The 20,993-nt window shown below is 37.7% G+C and overlaps 1 protein-coding gene across 1 annotated transcript; it reads right to left on the bottom strand.

Moving 5' to 3' along the window:
* Window positions 1-15,912: 15,912 nt before the first annotated feature.
* SLN (sarcolipin) lies at window positions 15,913-20,461 on the bottom strand. Its single transcript, XM_077112046.1, has 2 exons — window positions 20,365-20,461; window positions 15,913-16,536 (listed from the first exon to the last, which is right to left on the bottom strand). The coding sequence occupies exon 2, from the start codon at window positions 16,459-16,461 to the stop codon at window positions 16,366-16,368; it is 96 nt and encodes a 31-aa protein (XP_076968161.1). The 5' UTR covers window positions 16,462-16,536; window positions 20,365-20,461; the 3' UTR covers window positions 15,913-16,365.
* Window positions 20,462-20,993: the final 532 nt, after the last annotated feature.

Here is a 20,993-nt window from a genome sequence, read left to right as displayed (position 1 = left end):
TTTTATCAAGAAGATTTGTTGATAAAAGAGATAAAATGAAAGGCAATAAACCAAGTTTATACAGGTTTATAGGTAATTACTCATGTAAGTAGGTTCTGCAATAAATAAAAATTAATAAATAGACTGGTCAAAATTAGATTAAAAGTAGTGGAAACTATAATCAAATTCTTTTTGATTGGAGGTTTCAGTTGACCAAGATAGTGGTATAAGATACTCCAGGATGCCATACCTCTATGGAATCTTTAAACAACTAGCAAACCTGGCAAAGACATCTTCCACGAAACTCCAGGAAGCATTAAAGGGTTTCAGTTACTGGGGGTGTGCTGGATCAAGAAAATGCAGCTTTAAAATAATAGGAAATGCTCATGGTACCTGTGGCGGCCCCTCCCCCAACACCTCCCTTGCACAATGCAAAGTGAGTCTGCAGTCCCCTTGTAGGCCCCTAGCCCTGTTCCTGATGGAACAGAATAACCCCTGTGCACATAATGGGGTACTTATACGTTGATGCCAAACAATTGGGTAGTAGCAGCCTGAATGACTGAATGAGGACACTTCTCTCTTCTTTGCCTTCATAGAACTTGTCATACAAGAGGCAACAGATTACAGACAGCTACAGCAGTATAAGGAACAATTAAATCAAGCCTCAAGCAAAGGATTATTAGCTTGAAGACAAATGATAGAGCACGCAGGAAGGGGGGGATTCTATATGTTATAGGAGAGAATAGAGGGGATATTCACATCTGCAAATGAGAGAATTCCTAAGTCTATGAGCAAGGTCAAACCCAGGAAAATAAAGTCTCAGAAAAGGTGAAGAGAACCCTGCACTTTTGTCATGGGCTCATCTTCCTGATGGGAGTGCTAAACTTTGAAAGTGAGTACCAGCTAACACAGAACCAATTTTTACAAAGACTTTGAAAGAAAATTTTTGCATTGGTTTATTTGTTTTTGTTATGTTTGATACTCATGGAAATCCTGTCACATCACTAACCAGATAAAAACATTTAAGGACCAACAAAAGATTACAAGACAAGTAAAGAAACAGGAAATGGTAATCCGTTCAAAGGAACCAGATAAAAATCCAGAAACCATCAACAAAGACAACCAGACTGGACATATCAGAAAAATATATTTTTTTTTTTTTTTTTAAAGGAAGGAAAGACAGAGAGAAGGAAGGAAGGATGGAAGGGAAACATTTTTTTTAAACATTTTCTTGTTTTATTGTATTTTGTTTGTTTGTTTGTTTTTTACATGGGCTGGGGCCGGGAATCGAACCGAGGTCCTCCGGCATGGCAGGCAAGCACTTTGCCCGCTGAGCCACCGCGGCCCGCCCCAGAAAAATATTTTTTTATAAATGATGTAAATATGCTCAAAAACCTAAAGGAAAACAGGGAAAAAGAACTAAAGGATATCAGGAAAATGAAGAACGAACAATATGAGAATCTGAATACAGAGATAGAAATTTTAAAAAGGAACCAAAAAAAAAAAAAAACACACTGGAGTTGGAGACCACAACAACTGAAATGAAGAGTTCCCTAGAGGGGCTCAACAGCAGATTGTAGCTGACAGAAGAAACAATTGGTAAAACCAAAGACAAGACAATTGAAATTATTCAGGCTGAGGAGCAGAAAGAGAAAAGAAAAGTGAACAGAGCCTAAGAGATCTGTGGGGCACTCTCAAGGGTACCACCAATATATGCATTGTGGAAGTCCCAGAGAGAAAAGAAAGAAAGGGACAGAAGGAAAATTCAAAGAAATAATGGCAGAAAACTTCCTAAACTTAATAAAAGACAAGAATATGCACAATTAAGAAGCCCAATAGACCCCAAAAACGATAAACTCAAAAAGAACCACACCCAGGCACACAGTAATCAAACTTTAAAATGTCAAAGACAAGGGGAGAGTTCTGAGAACTGCAAAAGAAAGCACTGAGTTCTGTACAAAGGAATCCCAATACAATTAAATCCTGATTTCTCATCAGAAACTGTGGAGACAAGAGGCAGTAAGACAAATTATTAATGTGCTGAAAGAAAATAATTGCCAACCAAGAATGTTATATCTGGTGAGGCTGTCTCTCAAAACCATGGGAGAGATTAAGAAATTCCAGATAAGCGAAAGCTGGGAGCGTATACCACCACTAGAACTGCCCTAAATGCAATGCTAAAGGAAGTTCCTCAGACTGAAAGGAAAATACACTTGACAGAGGAATGAAGCAGCATAAAGAAATAAAGATCTCCAGTAAGAGGAACCATTTGGGTAATTATAAATGCCAGTAGTATTGTGGGGGTATATAACTATAATTTTTTTGCATTTGAATTTTTAACATTTTTATTGTGAAATATAACTTATATGGAAAAAGTAATAAATTTCAAAATACATTTTAACAAATAGTTATAGAACAGGTTTCAACATTTGGTATGAGTTATAGTTCCAAATTTTCAGGGTTTTCCTTGTAACTGCTCCAAGACACTGGAGACTAAAAGAAAATATCTATGTAATGATTTAGTAGTCCTACTCATTTGTTAAATCCTAAATTCTCTCTTATAACTCCTCCTTCTCCTTTGATCTTTCACCTAATGTGTAGGGATATTTGGGCTATGCCCATTCTAGCATTTTTCATGTTGAAAATATTGTCGACAATATGGGATAGGGAGATGGCATTGGTTGATATTCTTAGAGAGACTGACACTTCCGGGTTTCAGGACTTATCTGGCTTAGGAACCATCTGAAGGTTTTAAATTTCTGCAAAGTAAATTTAGTGTGTGAAACTTTTGTAGAATCTCAGATAGAGCCCTGGGTATTCCCTAAAGAATGATATTGGTTGGGGGTTGGCAAACTGTGGCAATTAGCAATATCTAATTTAAGCTTGCATAAGAGTAGCCTCCAGAATAGCCTCTCGACACTATTTGAGCTCTCTTAGCCACTGATACCTTATTTTGTTACATTTCTTTGCCCCCTTTTGGTCAGGAAGGATTTGTTGATCCCATGGTGCCAGGACCAAGCTCATCCCTAGAAATCATGGTTCATGTTGCCAGGCAGACTTACACCCCTGGGTAATAAATAAATAAATAATAGGGGGATAAGGAGTAAAAGAAATTGGGTAGATGGAAATACTAGTAGTCAATGAGAGAGAGGGGTAAGGGACATGGTATATACGAGTTTTTCCTTCTTTTTCTGGAGTGATGCAAATGTTCTAAAAAATGATCATGGTGATGAATACACAATTATATAATGAATTTTGATCCATTGATTGTACACTAGGTATGGAGTGTATGTGTGTGAAGATTTGTCAATAAAAATATATTTTTAAAAAATAGCAAAGGGGAAAAAAATACCTCTACAGGCAAAAGAGAGAGATTGGCAAAATGGGTAAAAAAAGAATGATGCGACTATTTCCTTTTACATGGGATTCACCTTAAATTCAAAGACACAAGTAGGTTGAAAGTTTAAGTATGTGGAAAACAATGTCCCATGCAAATAGGAACCAAAAAGAGCCAGGGTAACTATATTAATATCAGGTAGATTTTATATCATATACTGTAATGAAGGACAGATAAGGTCACTATACACTGATAAAATGAGTCATTTCAGAAGAAAATATAATAATTAATAAATATATATGCACCTAATGGCAGAGCCCTAAAGTATATGAAGCAAATATTGACATCTTTAAAGGGAGAAATAGATGGCGCTATATTAATATTAGGAAATTTCAAACACTGTTTCCATTAATGGATAGAACAACTGGACAGAAGGTCAATAAGGACATAACAGTACTGGAAAGCAATTAGGCCGAACAGATATATACTGAACATTTCATCCAACAGCAGCAAAATAAACATTTTTCTCTGGTGCACATGGGTCATTTTCCAGGATAGAACATATGTCGTGCCATAAAACAGGTCTCAATAAATTTAAAAATGTTATAATCATACTATGTATGCCCTCTGAACACAATGGAATGAAGCTAGAATAATAGGGGAGGAGCTGGGATATTCACAAATATGCAGAAATTAAACAATGTACTTTTAAACATTCAATGGGCCAAAGAAGAAATCACAAGAGGAATTAGTAAATATATTGAGTTAAATGAAAGTAAAAATATGAACAAGCATTACATCACTCCATAATTCATTCTGTGAAGCCAAAATCACTTTAATACCAGACCAGATAAAGATACCACAAGAAAAAAAATTATAGCCCAACATCCATTATGAATATAGCAAAATTCCTCAACAAAATACAGGCAAGCAGAATCCAACAGCACATTAAATGAATTATATACCATAATCAAGTGGTATTTATCTCAGATATGAAAAGATGATTCAACATAAGAATATCAGTTAATGTAACACACCACATTTACAGAACAAAGGAAAAAACCCACATGATCATCTCAATTAGTGCAGAAAAGGCATTTGACAAAATCCAGCCCTGTTTGTTGATAAAAATACTTAGAAAACCAGGAAAAGAGGAAACTTCCTCAATGTGATAACGGGCACAACTAACATCATACTCAATGGTGAAAGACTGATAACTTTCCTTATAAGATCAGACACAAGAGAAGGATGTCCACTGTTATCACTGTTATTCAGCATTGTATCAGAAGTTCTAGCCAGCACTATTAGGCAAGGAAAAGAAATAAAAACGGTCCAAATATGAAAGGAAGAAGTAAAACTTTCCCTATTTGTAGATGACATGACCCTATACATAGAAAATCTGAAAAATCTACAGCAAAGCTACTGGACCTAAAAATGAATTCGGCAAACTGGCAGGGTACAAGACCAACACCCCAAAATCAGTAACATTTCTGTACATTAGTAATGAATTATCTGAAGAAGAAATTAAGAAAAAAATTCCATTCACAATAAAAACTAAAAGAATCAAATATCTAGGAATAAATCTACTTTTCCATGTAAGGACGTGTACATGGAAAACTACAAAACCTTCCTAAAAGAAATCAAAGAAAACCTAAATAAATGGAGGGCTATACCATGTTTATGCACTGAAGACTAAATATCATTAAGATGTTAATTCTACCCAAAGGGATTACAGATTCAATGTCATCCCAATCAAAATTCCAGCAGCCTTCTTTGTAGAAATGGTAAAACCAATCATTTTATTTATATGGAAGGGAAAGGGGCCAATTAGCCAAAACCAATTTGAAAAAGAATGAAGTGGGAGGATTTACACTTCCTGATTTTAAAATTTATTCCAAAGTTGCAGTAATTAAGAGAGCATGGTGGGTGCATGGCTGGTTCAGTGTAGAATGTTTGCCTTCCATAAGGGTGACCCAGGTTCAGTTCCTGGACCATGCACACACACCCAAAAAAAAGCAGCATTGTACTAGCACAAGGACAGGCATATAGACCAATGGAATCAAACTGAGAGTTCAGAAATAAACCATTATGTCTATGGCCAATTGATATATAACAGGAATGCCATAGCCAGTCAATGGCGAAAGAAGTCTCTTCAACAAATGGAGAACAGGATATCCATGTGCAAAATAATGACACCATACAATGTGATGCCTTAATAGCAGGAATTTATTGGCTCATGACTTCAGAGGCTAGAAAGCTTGCTTCCTACAAGCTTGGTCTGGTTGGCAATATTTGGGGGTCCTTAGCTTTTCCATCACATGGCAATGCGTATGGAAATGTCTTCTCTTTTCTCCTCTGGGTCCAGGGACTTCCACCTTCTGGCTGCTCCCCATGGCTTCTCCTTCCATTTCAAATTTGCTTTGCTTATAAGGACTTCAGTTATATTGGTTTAAGGCCCCAAATCATTCAGTTTCGGCACAGTTTAATTAATAACATCTTCAAAGATCCTATTCACATATCAGTTTACACCCACAGAACAAGGGACTGGGATGTGCACAGGCCTTTTCTAGTGGAAACGATTCAATCCTCAAAAAAGTTGACCCTACCTCACATAATATATAAAAAATAACTCAAAATGAATCAAGACCCAAATACAAGTATCAAAACTACAACATGCCTAGAAGAAAACATAGGGAAGCATCTTCAGGACCTTGTGTTAGGCAATAATTTCTGAAAATTTACAACAAAAGCAACAAAGAAAAAAATAGGTAAATGGCACATCATCAAAATTTAAAACTTTGTGCATCAAAGAACTTCATTATGAAAGCAAAAAGAAACCTACAGAATGAGAGAAGGTATTTAGAAACTGCATAGCCAGTAAGGGTTTAATAACTAGAATATACTAAGAAATCCTCCAATTCAACAACAAAAAGGCAACCCAATTTAAAACTGGGCAAAAGATGTAAATAGATATTTCTCCCCATAAAAGATATACAAATGGCTGATAAGCACATGAAAAGATGCTCAACATCATTAGCCATAAGGAAATGCAAATCAAAATCCCAATCATGTACCATTTCACACTGACTAGAGTGGCTACTATTAAGAAAAAAAGAAGTTACTAGTGTTGGAGTGGATGTGGAGAAATAGGAACACTCATTCTTGTTGGTGGGACTGTAAAATGGGGCAGCTGCTGTAGAAAACACCTTAGCATGTCCTCGGAAAGTTAAGTATAGAATTACATGACCTGACAATCCATTTATGGGTAGATACCCAAAAGAACTGAAAGCAGAGACTCAAACAGATACATGTACTCCAATGTTCATAATGGCATTATTCACAAATTGCCAAAGCATGGAAGCAACCAAAGTTCATCAACAGATGAATGGATAAATAAAGCATGGTATGTACATACAATGGAATATTTTTTAGCCATAAAAATGAATAATGGTCTGACACATATGACAACATGGATAAATCTTGAAGACAATCTTTTGAGTGAAATAAGCCAGACACAAAAGGACAAATGTTGTATAATCTCACTGATATGAAATTATTAGAATATGCAAATTCGAAGAGCCAGAAACTAGAACACAGATTGCCAGGGGCCAGAAAGGGGTAGGGAATGGGGAATTAATGCTTACTTGGTACAGAGTTTCCATTTGGGATAAAGGAAAAGTTTGGGTAATGTGCTGTGGACAGTAGCCCAACACTGTGAATGTAATTAACACAATTGAATTATATATTTGAATGTAGGTAAAAAGAGATATTTTAGGTTGTATATATGTTATCAAACTAAAAAATTTTTATAAATCATACTACCATACAATCCATATATTGAACCCTAATTTAAACTGTGGACTACAGTTGTGCTATTTTGAAAATGTTGTGCACCCTGGAAATGCCATGTCCTTTAATCCTGATTTAATATGGTGGGGTGGAAATCTTTTATTAGATTGTTTCCATGGAGATTGACCTGCTCAATTGTTCTTGTGACCTTTTCATTAGATTACATCCATAGAGACGTGACACACCCAATTGGATGTGTGGCCTTTTGATTAGATAGAGATGTGACTCCACCCATTCAAGGTGGGTCTTGGTTAGTTTACTGGAGTCCTTTAGAAGGGGAGAGGTTTTGGAGAAAACATAGTTGTTTCAGAGCTGATAGAGACGCAGACATTTGGAGATGCTTGGAATGCCAACAGAAAGAGCAGATGCATAGACACGGAATTTGGAGATGCAGAGCCCAGCAGATGTTGCCATGTGGCTTCCCATGAGATGCTAAGTAAGCCAAGAACACAGAGTTGTGTCCTGAAGGAGCTAAGTGAAGACCTACAGATGCTTAGGGAGGAAACCACTGGCATCAGAAGCTGGAAGCACAGGAACCAGGAACAGGGACCTGCAGATGCCAGCCACATGCCTTCCCAGTGACAGACTTTGGCCTTTCTTGAGTCAAGGTATCTTTTTCTGGATGCCTTAGTTTGGACATTTTTATGGCCTGGGAACTATAAACTTGTAAAATAAATTCCCTTTGTAAAAGCCATTCCATTTCTGATATATCACTTTCCAGCAGCATGTAGCCAAAACAATAGTTAATATTATAATTTATAATAGTATTGTTTCATTAATTGTATAAAAGTTACTACACTAATGCAAAGTGTTAACAATAAGAAAAACTGTATGCATAAAGGGGAGTATACGGGAATTGTACTTTCTGCATATTTCTGTAAACCTGTAACTTCTGTAATTTAAAAAAAAGTGTCCTTTTTCTGCAGTACTTTATGTATGTAGCAGTGAAACAAATGTATTACGTTTTGTTCCTAAAGATGGCAACATTTGTGCTGTTTATGTTTTTATTATACCATTACCAAGGAAAGGTGAGATGCAATTTTGAGAATATGGAACAGCATAGATTTTAAAATAATTTCACATATATCTAAAGTATGGGGACAGAGACAGTGATTTCATAAACACAGTGATAACCTGATCCACTTTACTTAAGAACCCACAGAATTCTAGCAGCCCCAGGGTAACTTCCATCAAACCAAATTTGAGGACATTTGTTTCTTCTCTGAAAATATCATGTAAGACATTATAAGAAGGGGTTATAATCTATTGTAATTTAAATAGTATGGTAATATACTATAAGCATATAATGACTCATAATTCATGGCTGAGTTCTTTTTTGATTAGGACCCAGATAGTAAAATTTCTGGTATCCCTCTTCAAATCTGGATACCTAATATTAAGAGAACATTTGCCAGTTTTGAATTGTAAATAGAAAGTGTGCTTGGGTTCGCTTCCCAGGGCCTGCCTATGCAGGCCTATCAAAAAAAAGCGGTGCCTATCAAAATATATGCCCTTGTGGCCAGGTTCTAATACTTCATCTTGTCCTAGAATAAATATTAGTTCATCATAATCTCCATAGACGAAGGCCATATATTTGTACAGCTAGGTCTGAAACATTGAACTCATGTTACCTTTTCACTGTAAGTAGGAAGAATGCCCTTTTATTTTGCAGAATTAATTTGAATATTAGGTAAATCTCAGCTGACCATATTAATCATTATGGTATCAAAATAAGCATACTTGGGACACTGTATATTCCAGGAAAAGGTGGAAAAGAGAAGACAACACCAAGTATAGAGGTCTTTAAGGGAAATATATTTCACCATACACATCTCACTCAGGAACAAAATGCTGTATGGCTCTGAGACTAATCATCCACAACATTAAATGTCAGAGTTGTGATTTCGTAAGTGACATTCAAAATTAACTGGTCCAGAAACCTTCTTAAAGTCAGTGACATATGGCATCATGCATAATTCATCTCAGCTTGTCTGGCTTCCAAATTGAATATGGCTGTCTCTCATTTCCAGAATCAAGATTTGATGGTGTCCCCATATGTGACTAAATCAAATCTTACAAATTCAGTTTCCCACATCTCTGTTGGTCTGTAATGTGAATGTGGTCTGTCATTCTGACAGATCTAGGGTGGATGTGGAAGAGGTGACTTACATGAAGGGCCTTGGAATGTCACCTGATTCTGAGTATAGTCCTTCCACTCACTGGAGAACTCTCCAATCCAATTTTTTTTTTTTTTTTTTACATGGGCAGGCACTGGTAACCAAACCCGGGTCCTCGGGCATGGCAGGCAAGCATTCTTACCTACTGAGCCACAGTGGCCTGCCCACCTCCAATCCAATTTTTAAGAAACTTTGAATGGCTTGCAATTCTGGGTGAACATGGAAGGCTCAGTGGGGTTGCTGCAAAGGACAAGAGCAGGTTTCATGGAGAGTTACTGGATAATCACCACAAAATCTCTGGGTACCTGAAAAGTTTGCTAGTATGAAAACAAATTAGCTTAGGACTTGGAGGGGTAAGGTAAGTACGTGGGTGGTAGGTATCATTATATATGTCATCATTGTAAATTCAGCATGTGAAATAGATTTTTTTCTCCATATCTTTTCAAGGCTGTGTCAGGTGACAATAAAGTCGGTAAGTGGATGTAAGGGAGGCAAATCACAATCAGATCTGGGTCAGACAGTATTGGCTAGAGCTTGTGAACACTGTCACCAGCCAGATAACACATCGTGCATACCCTGGGGGAAATCGCTGCAGTTGAGAAAAACTCATTTTCACTTTGTCTACCCAGCGAGAAAGTAACGTTCTGCATGTTGTTGTTTTTTTACATGAACTCTAGACTTTTTATGATTTTCTATGCCTAGGTGTAGTCTGACTGCCTGAGAAGAGATGAAGGTCAAAGGGGGACATAATTTGGAAAGCTCTATTGATGTTTAATATTTTTAAAGCTATTAAAATTTGAAAGATAAGTCAACATGATCTTTGAAAAAATGTCAAAAGAGAACTCTTGCATACAATCTAACTTGCTATGTAAACTTGGGTTTTAAAAAGAAAAAAACTTGTTTGAGAGAAAATCTACAGATCTGGTGTTTGTGAACTAGGAACGGAAAGCAGAAAACAGAAGGCAAGCTGTCCCTGGAGAGGTAGGGAAGAATAAAAATGCAAGTTTGTAGTTCAAGGGAATGGATAAGAATCCTGCTATCCCTTGAGAAAGGAGAAATGTGTGCGCTTCTAGCAATCCAAACAGGGTGCAAATCCTTGATAATACTTGAAAAATAAATCCAGAGGGCTGGTGTACTGATTGCAGATTAGTGGTTCTCAAACTTTAGTGAGTAATAAGAATCACCCAGGGAGCTGGTTTGGAAAGTAAGAAGCCAGATCCCACCCTTGAGATTCCATTTCAATAGATCTGGGTAGATCTGGGTAGGTCAAGCAATCAGCAATTTAATACGTTTTTTAGATATTGTACCTTGCATCTTGAGAAATACACTGTACTCTCCAGAGATATAGGAAGCTGCAATTCTCCTAACCCTTTCCCCTATTTAAAAATTAAAAATCCTCAACTTCACAAAATTTTTTATTATCACTCTTTAAAAAGCACTGAAATAGCAGCATTCCCATCTCCCCATCACCAAACCTTAATACACTTTTAGGGCCTCTAATGTGCCAATCATTGTAAATATTTATATTATAAAAATATTAACTACCGTATATTGAGCATTTACTAATTGCCAGGCACTTGTGCTAAGCACTTTGCAAATAGTATCTAATGTATCATAGTGATCCTATGAGTGAATATAAATACATTCTCTATTTTTATAGCTAAGGAAATCAGGGCTCACAAAAGTTCAGTAACTTGTCTGAGGTCACAGCAAAATATAGTTTGTGAGTCCAAAGACCATCCTTTTTCCAGTACTTTATTTTAAGATGATCTAATGAGTGGGAGATGAAAATTACCATGTGACAAATTCCTGCAAGTATATATAACCAGCTAATGCTGTAGATGCAGCTGTCATTTCCACTTAATCCCCATAGATAATACTGACACATTGAAAACAGCTCATCAGTCATCAATATTCTCCTCCCTTCTTATCTACTGCTCAATTGACTGGCACAGAAAAGATATTCCAGGGCTTGTTTCATACTGCTAGAAAGCAGAGAATTGTGTAAGTTGCACCTTCTGTATGATTGAGCTGTTGTACGATTAAGGAAGTTACTTGGAGGCCTTTGACATAATCCATCTCTTTCACACTTGAAGTCCAGAATAAGGGAACATGGCCTGTGTACTAAAATTACTTTCAGGAAGAGAGGAAATCTTGGTGGTTGGGAAGTGCTCTGCCTGATTTCAGAGTTAGAGAGAACTGGATTTGACTCCCAGATCTTCCTCTCGTGAGTTCTGAGTTTTGAGGCTGATCTGTTGTCCTTTCTGAGTCTCTCAATCATCTCAATTTCAAGGTAGTAATAAAGATAAGTCCTTCACAAGATCTAAGAAAACTAAATAAAACAGAACTTATGAAAGTCCCTAATATACAATAGGTATGCAGTAAGACTTGTGTTCTAGTTTGCTAGCTGCTGGAATTCAATATACCAGAAATGGAATGGCTTTTAAAAAGGGGAATTTAATAAAATGCTAGTTTATAGTTCTAAGGCTGATAAAATGTCCCAATTAAAGCAAGTCTATAAAAATGTCCAAATTAAGGCTCCAAAAAGAGGTTACCTTCACTCGAAAGACCAATGAAGTTCAGGGTTCCTCTCCCAACTAGAAAGGCACATGGCAAACATGGCAACATCTTCTAGCTTCCTCTCTAGGCATCTTGCTTCATGAAAGCTCCCCAAGGAGTGTTCATCTCCAAAGGTCACTGGCTGGTGGACTCTGTAGTTTTCGTGTCTCTCTGCTGTCGTCATTCTCAGGCTTTTTCCAAAATGCTTCATCTTTTAAAGGATTCCAGTAAAGTAATCAAGACCCACCTAGAATGGGTGGAGTCACATCTCCCTCTACTCAAAAGTTAATACCCACAACTGGGTGAGTCACATCTCCGTGGAGATAACCTAATCAGGTTTCCAACCTATAGTACTGAATAGGGATTAGAAGAAAAGGTTGCTCCCACAAGACTGATAAGGATTAAAACATGGCTTTTCTAGGGTACGTAAATCCTTTCAAACCAGCACAGCTTGTTTAAATGTGCTGTCTATAAATGAAATTTGACCAAACTTCATGCAACTTGAAAATGGAAATTTCTCCAGGATCACCCTATCTGTGAAAATATGCTCAACACATTGGACTCTGATGAGTCATTCATAAACATTATCAAATTGTTCAGGGTAGTGATAGAGACAGATCAAAAGAAGTAGGCACCATGCATATTTCATGAAGGAGGAAACTGCCTTTGGAGAAACTGTTTCAACTGCCTAAAGTTTAAAAAGAAGTTTGGTTTGCCCATTGCTGTAATAGCACTTTTAGAACTACACATCTTATACCTCCTTTTTGTTACACTGTGGTAAGCATAGCTAATGTATTTAGTCATTAAAAAATGGATGCACATCTACTCAAACGTTTTTTTATATTTAGCCAAGCACTCACTGATGTGTTCAAAAAATATTTATCAAATGATGATGAGGGACCAACTAAAACCTAAAATTAGGCATTGAAAAAGTCCCCCTCCTTGAGAAACACACAAGGGAGATACATAGAAACAAATCATACAATGCAATAATTGCTGTGATAAAGGCATGCACAAGTCGGATGGGAGCATATTGGGCCTGAGACCCAGGGAAGGGAATTATCAGGGGATAACTTCCAAGAGGTAACAACATTGGATAGCAATCTTAACAAACGGCTAGTAACTAGCCAAGAAAAGAATGAAAGGGAAAGGAGGCCCCAGAGGGGAGAAAGGGCGTGCAAAGTCATAGTCATGTAAGAAAACGTGGCACATTTTAAACCTACAAATATCAGGAAATAGTTAGAAATGAGGGTGGGAGTGGGGTGTGTGGGACAGATAAATGTGAGAGAAGCTACAGGTAGACATGGATCAGTTAAATAGGGTCTTCTGTGCTAAAAATTTTTTAAAATTCTGAAACAGAAAAATGATAAAAATAGATGTAGAATAATGATAACATATTCAAAGGAAAAGAATAGAGTCAGCTTACTCTGTTTTGTCACTAACTACTTTCTGGAATACTGTTGGCATTCAGGACAGGATTCCGGGTGACAGGATTGCAAGTGATAGACATTCCCTGCCTGCTTAGGAAGTCCCTGGGAATCCTATATAGAAATGGCACAGATCATATGCCAGATGGCTGTGGGGGCAGACAGGAACAGCATGGCAGAATAAACCGTGTATCAGGGAAGCAAAAGGGATAGCTTAGTATTAAGGAAATATTTGAAGTGGTAAAGAGACTGCTCTATTGACATGCCTTCTAGGTTGATTGAGAGCCCCAAATCAAATTAGAGGACAATGGAAGCATTGCCATCTTATGACAGTTTTCACACACTGCTGTCTGTGTCCATCGGGGACAGTAAAGATAGAAATAGGATGATGGAAGCTGATCAAGTTGGAGTTCATTGGGGTTCTTCCCTTAGAGCCATGGCTTGGGACATGAATTATCTAGATCATTTCTTATGCCTTATGGGGCCAACTTTATGACAGACTCAGAGAGAGGGGTGGGGTCACCAGATTAAGTGTTGAGACTGCCAGAGGTGGATAAAAGCTTGTGCAGTTATCTCAATGGAAGAAAATAGATAGAAATAGGATACTATTTAGAATATCCCATTTGGTAGTGAGTTTAGAGAAGATTGGAAGAAAAACCTAAGTCAGTTCTACAAGAAATCTTTTATTTTGATTCAAATTGTTGGTGAGTATTTTAATGTGGGCATCTCAGCTCTAAGATATGCTTGGTTCTTGGCAGCCTAGGGCTTGTGGCAAGAAAAGGAAAACATCACTCAACAGAGAGCTACTCAATGTGGTGAGATAATGAATGGTGGTCCAGGCCCAGTGTCTGAGAACTGTGTAAGCACAGACATGGTTCAGACAATTGTTGGTGGCAGGCGGTCCCTTCCAGGGTGAGGCATGCTAGCGAAGTCTAGGATCCCCAGTTCCCACGTCTTCCCACTGGCGTGATATATGGAAAATGCCTGGCACAGCACTTAACATATACTAGATTCAATAAATGGTACCCCTTCTATATGTTGGTACTCGGACTTCAGTGAAAAGTCAGATGGTCTGTAAGGCATGTTAAGTCACTCCTTCTGCCCATTTTCCTCACCTCCTACACACACATTCTCAAACATGCATACAAGCATTAGCACATTCTCTGAGATTTTCATCAAGTAAGGGAAAGGCTGCTCGCCCTTACCAAGGGCCTGGAGGAATCACATGCCTGTGAGTGGGACTGCTGCATGCTCAGTCATTAAGTGGCAACCACGTGTGGTCTATCTCTAAAATTAGGGATAGGACAACGGCCTACACCTACTATTTCCCAATTTTTATCTGAAACCCCTCAAAGTATAACACTCTTGTCTTTAAGTTCCTTACACTGGTTGCACATTAGAATAACCTAGAGTCCTTCCAAAAACAAAGATTAATCCCCAAATTCACGCCCCCACACCAATTACATCAGAAACTATAAGGAATGTGGCACAAGCAGAGGTGTGTTTCTAATGGTTCCCGGGCTAATCCAAGTATGATCACTTAGGAGCTAGGCCCTGCCCGAGACTGGATAAGAATCAGAACTGAATCAAAATCTGCAATTCAATGAATCCTCCTTCTCCTCACAGCTGTAGAAGCGCTGGTCGGCATCAAAGATTGTCACATCTGGCTATACTATACAATAATCTAGAGGAACTTTTGAGAAACAGATGCTTAGGCTCTACCCCATGAGGTTTTGATCTTATTGGTCAGAGGAAGACCTGGTATCACTGTTTTGTTTTCTTTTTAAATCACCCATGGGTGCATAAAATGTGCAGGCAGGGTTGAGAACCATAATGCCACATAGGCAGTGTCTCTATGATCAATCGAATTCTTGGCAAGGAACACCTTTATAAGGGGTGCTATGAAGGACAAGTTCTAACCACATTCTGTCTCTCCTTGGTTTCCTCAGGGTTGGCTCAAAAAACAAATTTGATCTAGCAACATACTTTAGAAATCTCTCTTTCATATGACTCTTTTATAAACATAATGTAAATTTGTATTTTCTAGCTTGTTATAATGGTAGTTCACTAATCCCTAGCTTTATTTGCATAATGGTGATTATTATTGCATAATAATTTGCATAATTATTTGCATGATCAAACTAGAATAAGCTACTTTTAGAGACCGGACTCATTTTCTAGTTTTATTGGGTGGCAAATAATTGTAAATATGTATATTAAGACAAACACAGAGATATTATAGAGCAGAATATATACTTCCTATGAATTTTAAAGATAGAACACAAGACTTTGAAGAAATTTTATGCTCCTAGGGACACTTTAAGCTATGCCCCAGACCTCCTGGTGGAATGGCTTTACTCTCCCTCTGACATTGGGACTAGTTTAGGTGGGAATTTGGGAAGCACTGAACCCACAGAATGGTTTGAAATGTGACCCTTTTTGTTGACTTGGTTTCAAATCCTCAGTAACTGGAGCATGCTGGCTCATCTCAAACACTGGAAATACTATAGCATTTGTGCTTCAATCCCAGCCAAGGGTCAGATGCAGCATCACCAATAAAAGCTAAAATAAATTCCAAAAGTCATTTTTATGGCTGACATTTTTATTCACATGATAGCTGTAGGGACAGACAAAGGCTTCCTCTAACATTTCTTTCTCCTGGTAGGTCGATTTAAGAGCTCGGTTGCAGACAGTGCGGGTTGAAGGGATATGTGGTGAGACAGGTCAGGGCTTGTTACAATTTTACATAATCACGAATCCAGTTTCATTTGAACCTTGTGGTTTGTCTAACACCTTTGCTGGATGAGCTTGGGGAATGAATCTAACGCTCGCTGGCAAGCGCTCGGCAGCTCTTGAGAGCGGCATCTTTTAGAAAACATACAATCCCACTACTAGGGGCACGTCAGACGTGGTGAATGCCGGTCAAAGGTGACTTGGGGTACAGAGAAAGGCACCCCGTGACAGCAATGGGACCTCGGGGCAGACAGCAGGCAACTCCAGAGCCTCACAGTCACTCCCAGGAGCGTCGCATGGCCCCTCAGTACTGGTAGGACCTCACCAGGAGCCACATTAGGAGAACAGTGATCAGGACGACGGTGAAGTTAAGAAACAGATCCTGGGTGGATCGCTCCATTTTCACGGGTGGTTGGTGAGCACTTGAAGCAGACTTCTGAGGGCCCGCCAAAGTCCTCTGGCTTGTCTTGGACTCCTAGCAGAGAGTATTTAAAAATAAGTAAATAAATAAGGAGATGAATGAACACTACTGTAAGACAATGCTAGTTCTTTCCTCAAAGGAAATAGAAGCCTTGTGAAAAAGGAGAGCCTGGCTTCTCTGCCTATTGTCAAAAAGACCAACATAGTTATGATTTTTCCAGTGATGATTGTTTTGGTGCGTTTAATAAAATATCAAATATTAAATTTTTCTCTCTCCAATTTCTGTGTGTGTGTTTGCTTTGCCAACTTAGATCTCTGGTAAACAAGGGCGCTAAAGTAGAGAAAATGCTATGGGTTATACAATCTCCAGATGGGTCCCTAGACCAGATAAGTCCTGAAACCTAGAGGGCCCAGCCTCTCCAGAACATCAACTAGTTCCATCTCCCTACCCCATATTATTGACAGCCCCTTCCAACATGAAAAAGTTAGAATGGCCATAGCCCAAACACCCTGAAGAGTGGGATAGAAAGATCAAAGATGATGGTGGAGTTATACAGAGAAGGTAGGGGTTAACAAATGAGTATGATTGCTGAATCATTAAATTGATGTTTCTTTTAGTATCTTAGAGCAGCTAGAAATAAAAGCCTAGAATTGTGGAATTGTAAACCATACCAAACTCTGAAATCTGTTCTACAACTAATTGTGATGTGCTTTGAAATTTATTGCTTTTTTGTATATATGTTATTTTTCACACAAAAAAAGTTGATTGTGATTTTTTTTTGAAAAAATATTTATTCCCTCTAGCCTCCAATGTTCTAGAGCAGCTAGAAGGAAAAATCTGAGATGATGGTATGATAGTCCATGACAAACTCTGGGATCTATCCTGTAACTACTTTTTGAAGAGTGCTTTGAAAGTATTGCTTTTCTCTTTCTTTGCTTTGTATATGTGTTTTATTACATAATTTAAAAAGTGAAAAAATATGTATATATATATATTATAGGTTAGTAGCCTTCGTGTTTTAAACTACAGATAGCAGTAGGGTATCAATCTTTCAGGGTTTTAGGCTGCTATAGGTCTTCAACTAACTCTGGTGAAAGTTGCTTCAACAGCTGCTTGGCCTCTTACAAGTTCTGCTTTGGGCACAGAGCCTATTGGGGTCAACTCAAAGTCCCTCACATAGCAGGTGCTGAGTCCAGAAAGCAGAAGTGTTTACCTCATGTGTATTTGTATTTCAATAAGGGCTTGTGTCAGCTATTTTTAGTCAAGTCCAGGATGTGCCTAGATTATGAACACTTCAAAGAGCAGGGATGGTATCTTCATAGTGTGCGCAGAGAGTATACACAGGAAGTCATACTTTTAGGACATATGCAGGCAGTCAATCAAATTATTACCTGATGTAGTACAACTGACATTGTAAATTCATGCAAAATAAATGAAATAAAATATGAAATATAATATTTTAGATATTAAGGACAAAAAAAATGTGGAGTGAAAAAGTTTAGTGGAAAAGGGAATTTGCTAAGGGTGGGAGTTCATGCAGGTAGAAGAATTGTTAAAATTTTGACCTGAATGGTATTGTTTAGCCATCTAGCAAGACTGAAATTGCATTTACTGTGTTTTTAATTGACCAAGTTATTAAATCTTTAGGCATCAGCTGAATAATCATTTTTCAATTATGTTATTGTTGGTATAACACACAGGTTCAAATCAGTGGTGCCAACCAGTACATTGCTGATCTTGGTTTAAAATGAGGCCAATGATGACTGATTTAAGTTTCATTTTCCTTTTAATTCTTAGCCATCTTTTGGCCCTATGCATGAAGAAAATTAGTCGATTGCCAATGAAAATTTTCACAAAGATTCACTTTGAGGAGAGAGTTAACAGAAGAAAGTGAATGAATAAAGGAAGAGAGAATATATAAGAATGTACCAAAGGGCAGAAGATAACAGGAAGATGATGACCTCAGGCCAGGAGGCTTGAGACACAGAAACAGAATCAAAGTCAGAATCCTCCTCATGAATTCATTAATAAAATCAAATGCTGGTTCAAACTCCTACTTATTTGGATAAATTAAGGATTACGAAGATATGCAGAAAATATGAGAGTGTGATTACAATGATCAAAGCAACCCAGTTGAAAAAGGGTTTCAATAACTGTCCTTCCAAATCTGCTTATTAGAATCAGCTTTTAAAGAGTCTTGTGAAGTGGTCCCAAAGAAATAGACTCGGAACGTGAGGAAATGCTAAGGAAAACTGTTCCACACCTCTGCTGATGCGACCTTCACAGTAACTCTACAACCTTCAACAACTCGGGCAAGTACTATTATGATTTTTATTTTTTTCCACTCTCTGAGAAACGACTCTTAGAAAGAGGTTAAGTTGCTTGTGTTATGATGCATAACAAATTAGAGGCAGAGCTAGAACTGGCAGACTGGAACTAATGTTGGGATTATAGTTCTGCATAGGAGTGATTACAAGAATGCGTTAATACTGCAATTAATTGGACTGGCTAAAACAACATTAATGTAAATTTTCAACCACTTTGGGAAACAATTTGGCATTTTTATTAAACTTAAAAATGCTTGTTTCCTATTTATCTAGCAATTTCGCTTCTACCCTAGCAACTCAAGATCATGTGTACCAGAATAGATCTGTACAAGAATGCTCACAGCAGCATTTTACAATAGCCCCAACTGGAAACAACTCAAATGTCCATCAGCAGTAGAATAAATGATGAATTTTGGTAAACTCATGCATCGGAATACAATAGAGCAAAGAAAGTATATGAACTACAGCTACACACAGGATTTCACAAGCATAAGTGATGGGCAAAAGTAGAATTTAAAAGAAACATAAAATATGATTCCATTATACAAAGTCAAAAACAGGGAATTTAATCATATTGGTTAGGGATGCAGACATAGATGGTAAAAGTGTAAAGAAAAGCAAGGAAAGATAATCTCAGCAATTAAAATAGTGATTCCCTAGGGTGGCAGAAGTGGGAGATCAGGGATGGATTCTGGGGTGCCAGCAGTAATCTCTTTCTTAACCCAGGTGGGCATTGCCTTGTAGTTGTTGATTAAACTGCACATGTTTGATGTACTTTTCACATTTATTTTTTAGATGGTCCCTGAGTTAATAGGCTACCTACCAAACTTATTTTTTTCCTGAGGCTTACCTCTTACTATTTAGTAAATTTGAAATATTTGTTGTTCTACATCTTTTTGGATGAATAAAACATTCATTTTACGTATGTTTGTAGCATATGTAGCACTTTCTAGTGAATCCAATTAATTATCCAATTAAATTCAACACATAATGCTAATTGTAAGGGGTGGACTTTACTTTTACACACATTTACACCCAGAATGAACCAAGTTAGACAGAAATCCATCTCAGCAAATTTCCATTTTTCTGCTGCTAATCCCCAAAGACAGTTTTGTCCCCATTTTAAACCTTCTCTGAAGTTTCTGTCAAGTTCACAGCATATCATCCCAAATGACTGCCAAGTGGATGAAATAAAAACCAAAATATCTCTGAATAAATTGAGCAGGAAGTTTGACATTGACGTTCTTTGAATGGAGACTTTGAGAAGATGAAATACAGCCCTTTTTCTATGTTATGAAAATCAAATTTTCATAAAAAAAGAAACAGGAAGGGAGAAAATGTGTACCATGAGGAGAAAAAAAAAGGAGAATAAGAATCAATAATATTCACTTTACATCTTGAGAATTGTATACAATAGGCATTGCCTATTGCTTTTAAGAAATATAAACATCCCTCTGCCTTTCTCCTTTGCAATTTGTACACAAACACACATGCACACAATGTATGCTAAACATAAAAATCCTGCTATTACCCCCAAAAAGGGTCAAGGACGCACCGTGGCTGCGGTGGGTTTCTCCTCTTTCTTCTCTTCAAACGCCGGCTCTCCTCCAGAGCTGTGTGACTTCTGGGCTCTGGGCAGGACCTAAAGTAGTCCAAGCAGGTGGCAACCAGTGTGATGTCACCGATGAACCATCTCAAAGGAACAACCTCTGAAGGTTCAAGGCTATTTGCGTTTAGGGGAGCAGAGAAATATGTTGACTAACACTTTGTTCCTTTGGCTGCTAATTTGTATTAACATCACAAGGACTTAAAAGCCTGCTGTTTCCGAAGGTGACTGGTGCATTTAATTTGTTTCCAACTTGTCTTTTACATATTCATGAATATCTCTAACATGGCTTTAAAACATCATAAACCCCGAGACAGTGATAGACTATTAACAAATTGATGCTGCATTTGGCTGCTCCCCTTACTCAGGGTATAAAAAATGGACTTCATTTCACTCCTCAAATCTTTACCTGCTTGAAATATAAAGCATTCTCTGTCTTCCTTACCCATGCCTGCATGTGTGTGCGAGCACACACACACATACACACCAGAATTCAAAAGGCAGCTCAAGCTCCTTCAAAACTGACTTTTTTTAGTCCAAGTAGTGAAAATGTTCCTCTCAGTCATCAGCTTTACAGG

Source organism: Tamandua tetradactyla, chromosome 8, assembly GCF_023851605.1.
Source record: "Tamandua tetradactyla isolate mTamTet1 chromosome 8, mTamTet1.pri, whole genome shotgun sequence".
NCBI lineage: Eukaryota > Metazoa > Chordata > Mammalia > Pilosa > Myrmecophagidae > Tamandua > Tamandua tetradactyla.
The sequence above is the reverse complement of the archived record's forward strand: the minus strand, read 5'-3'. Positions and strand labels throughout refer to the sequence as shown.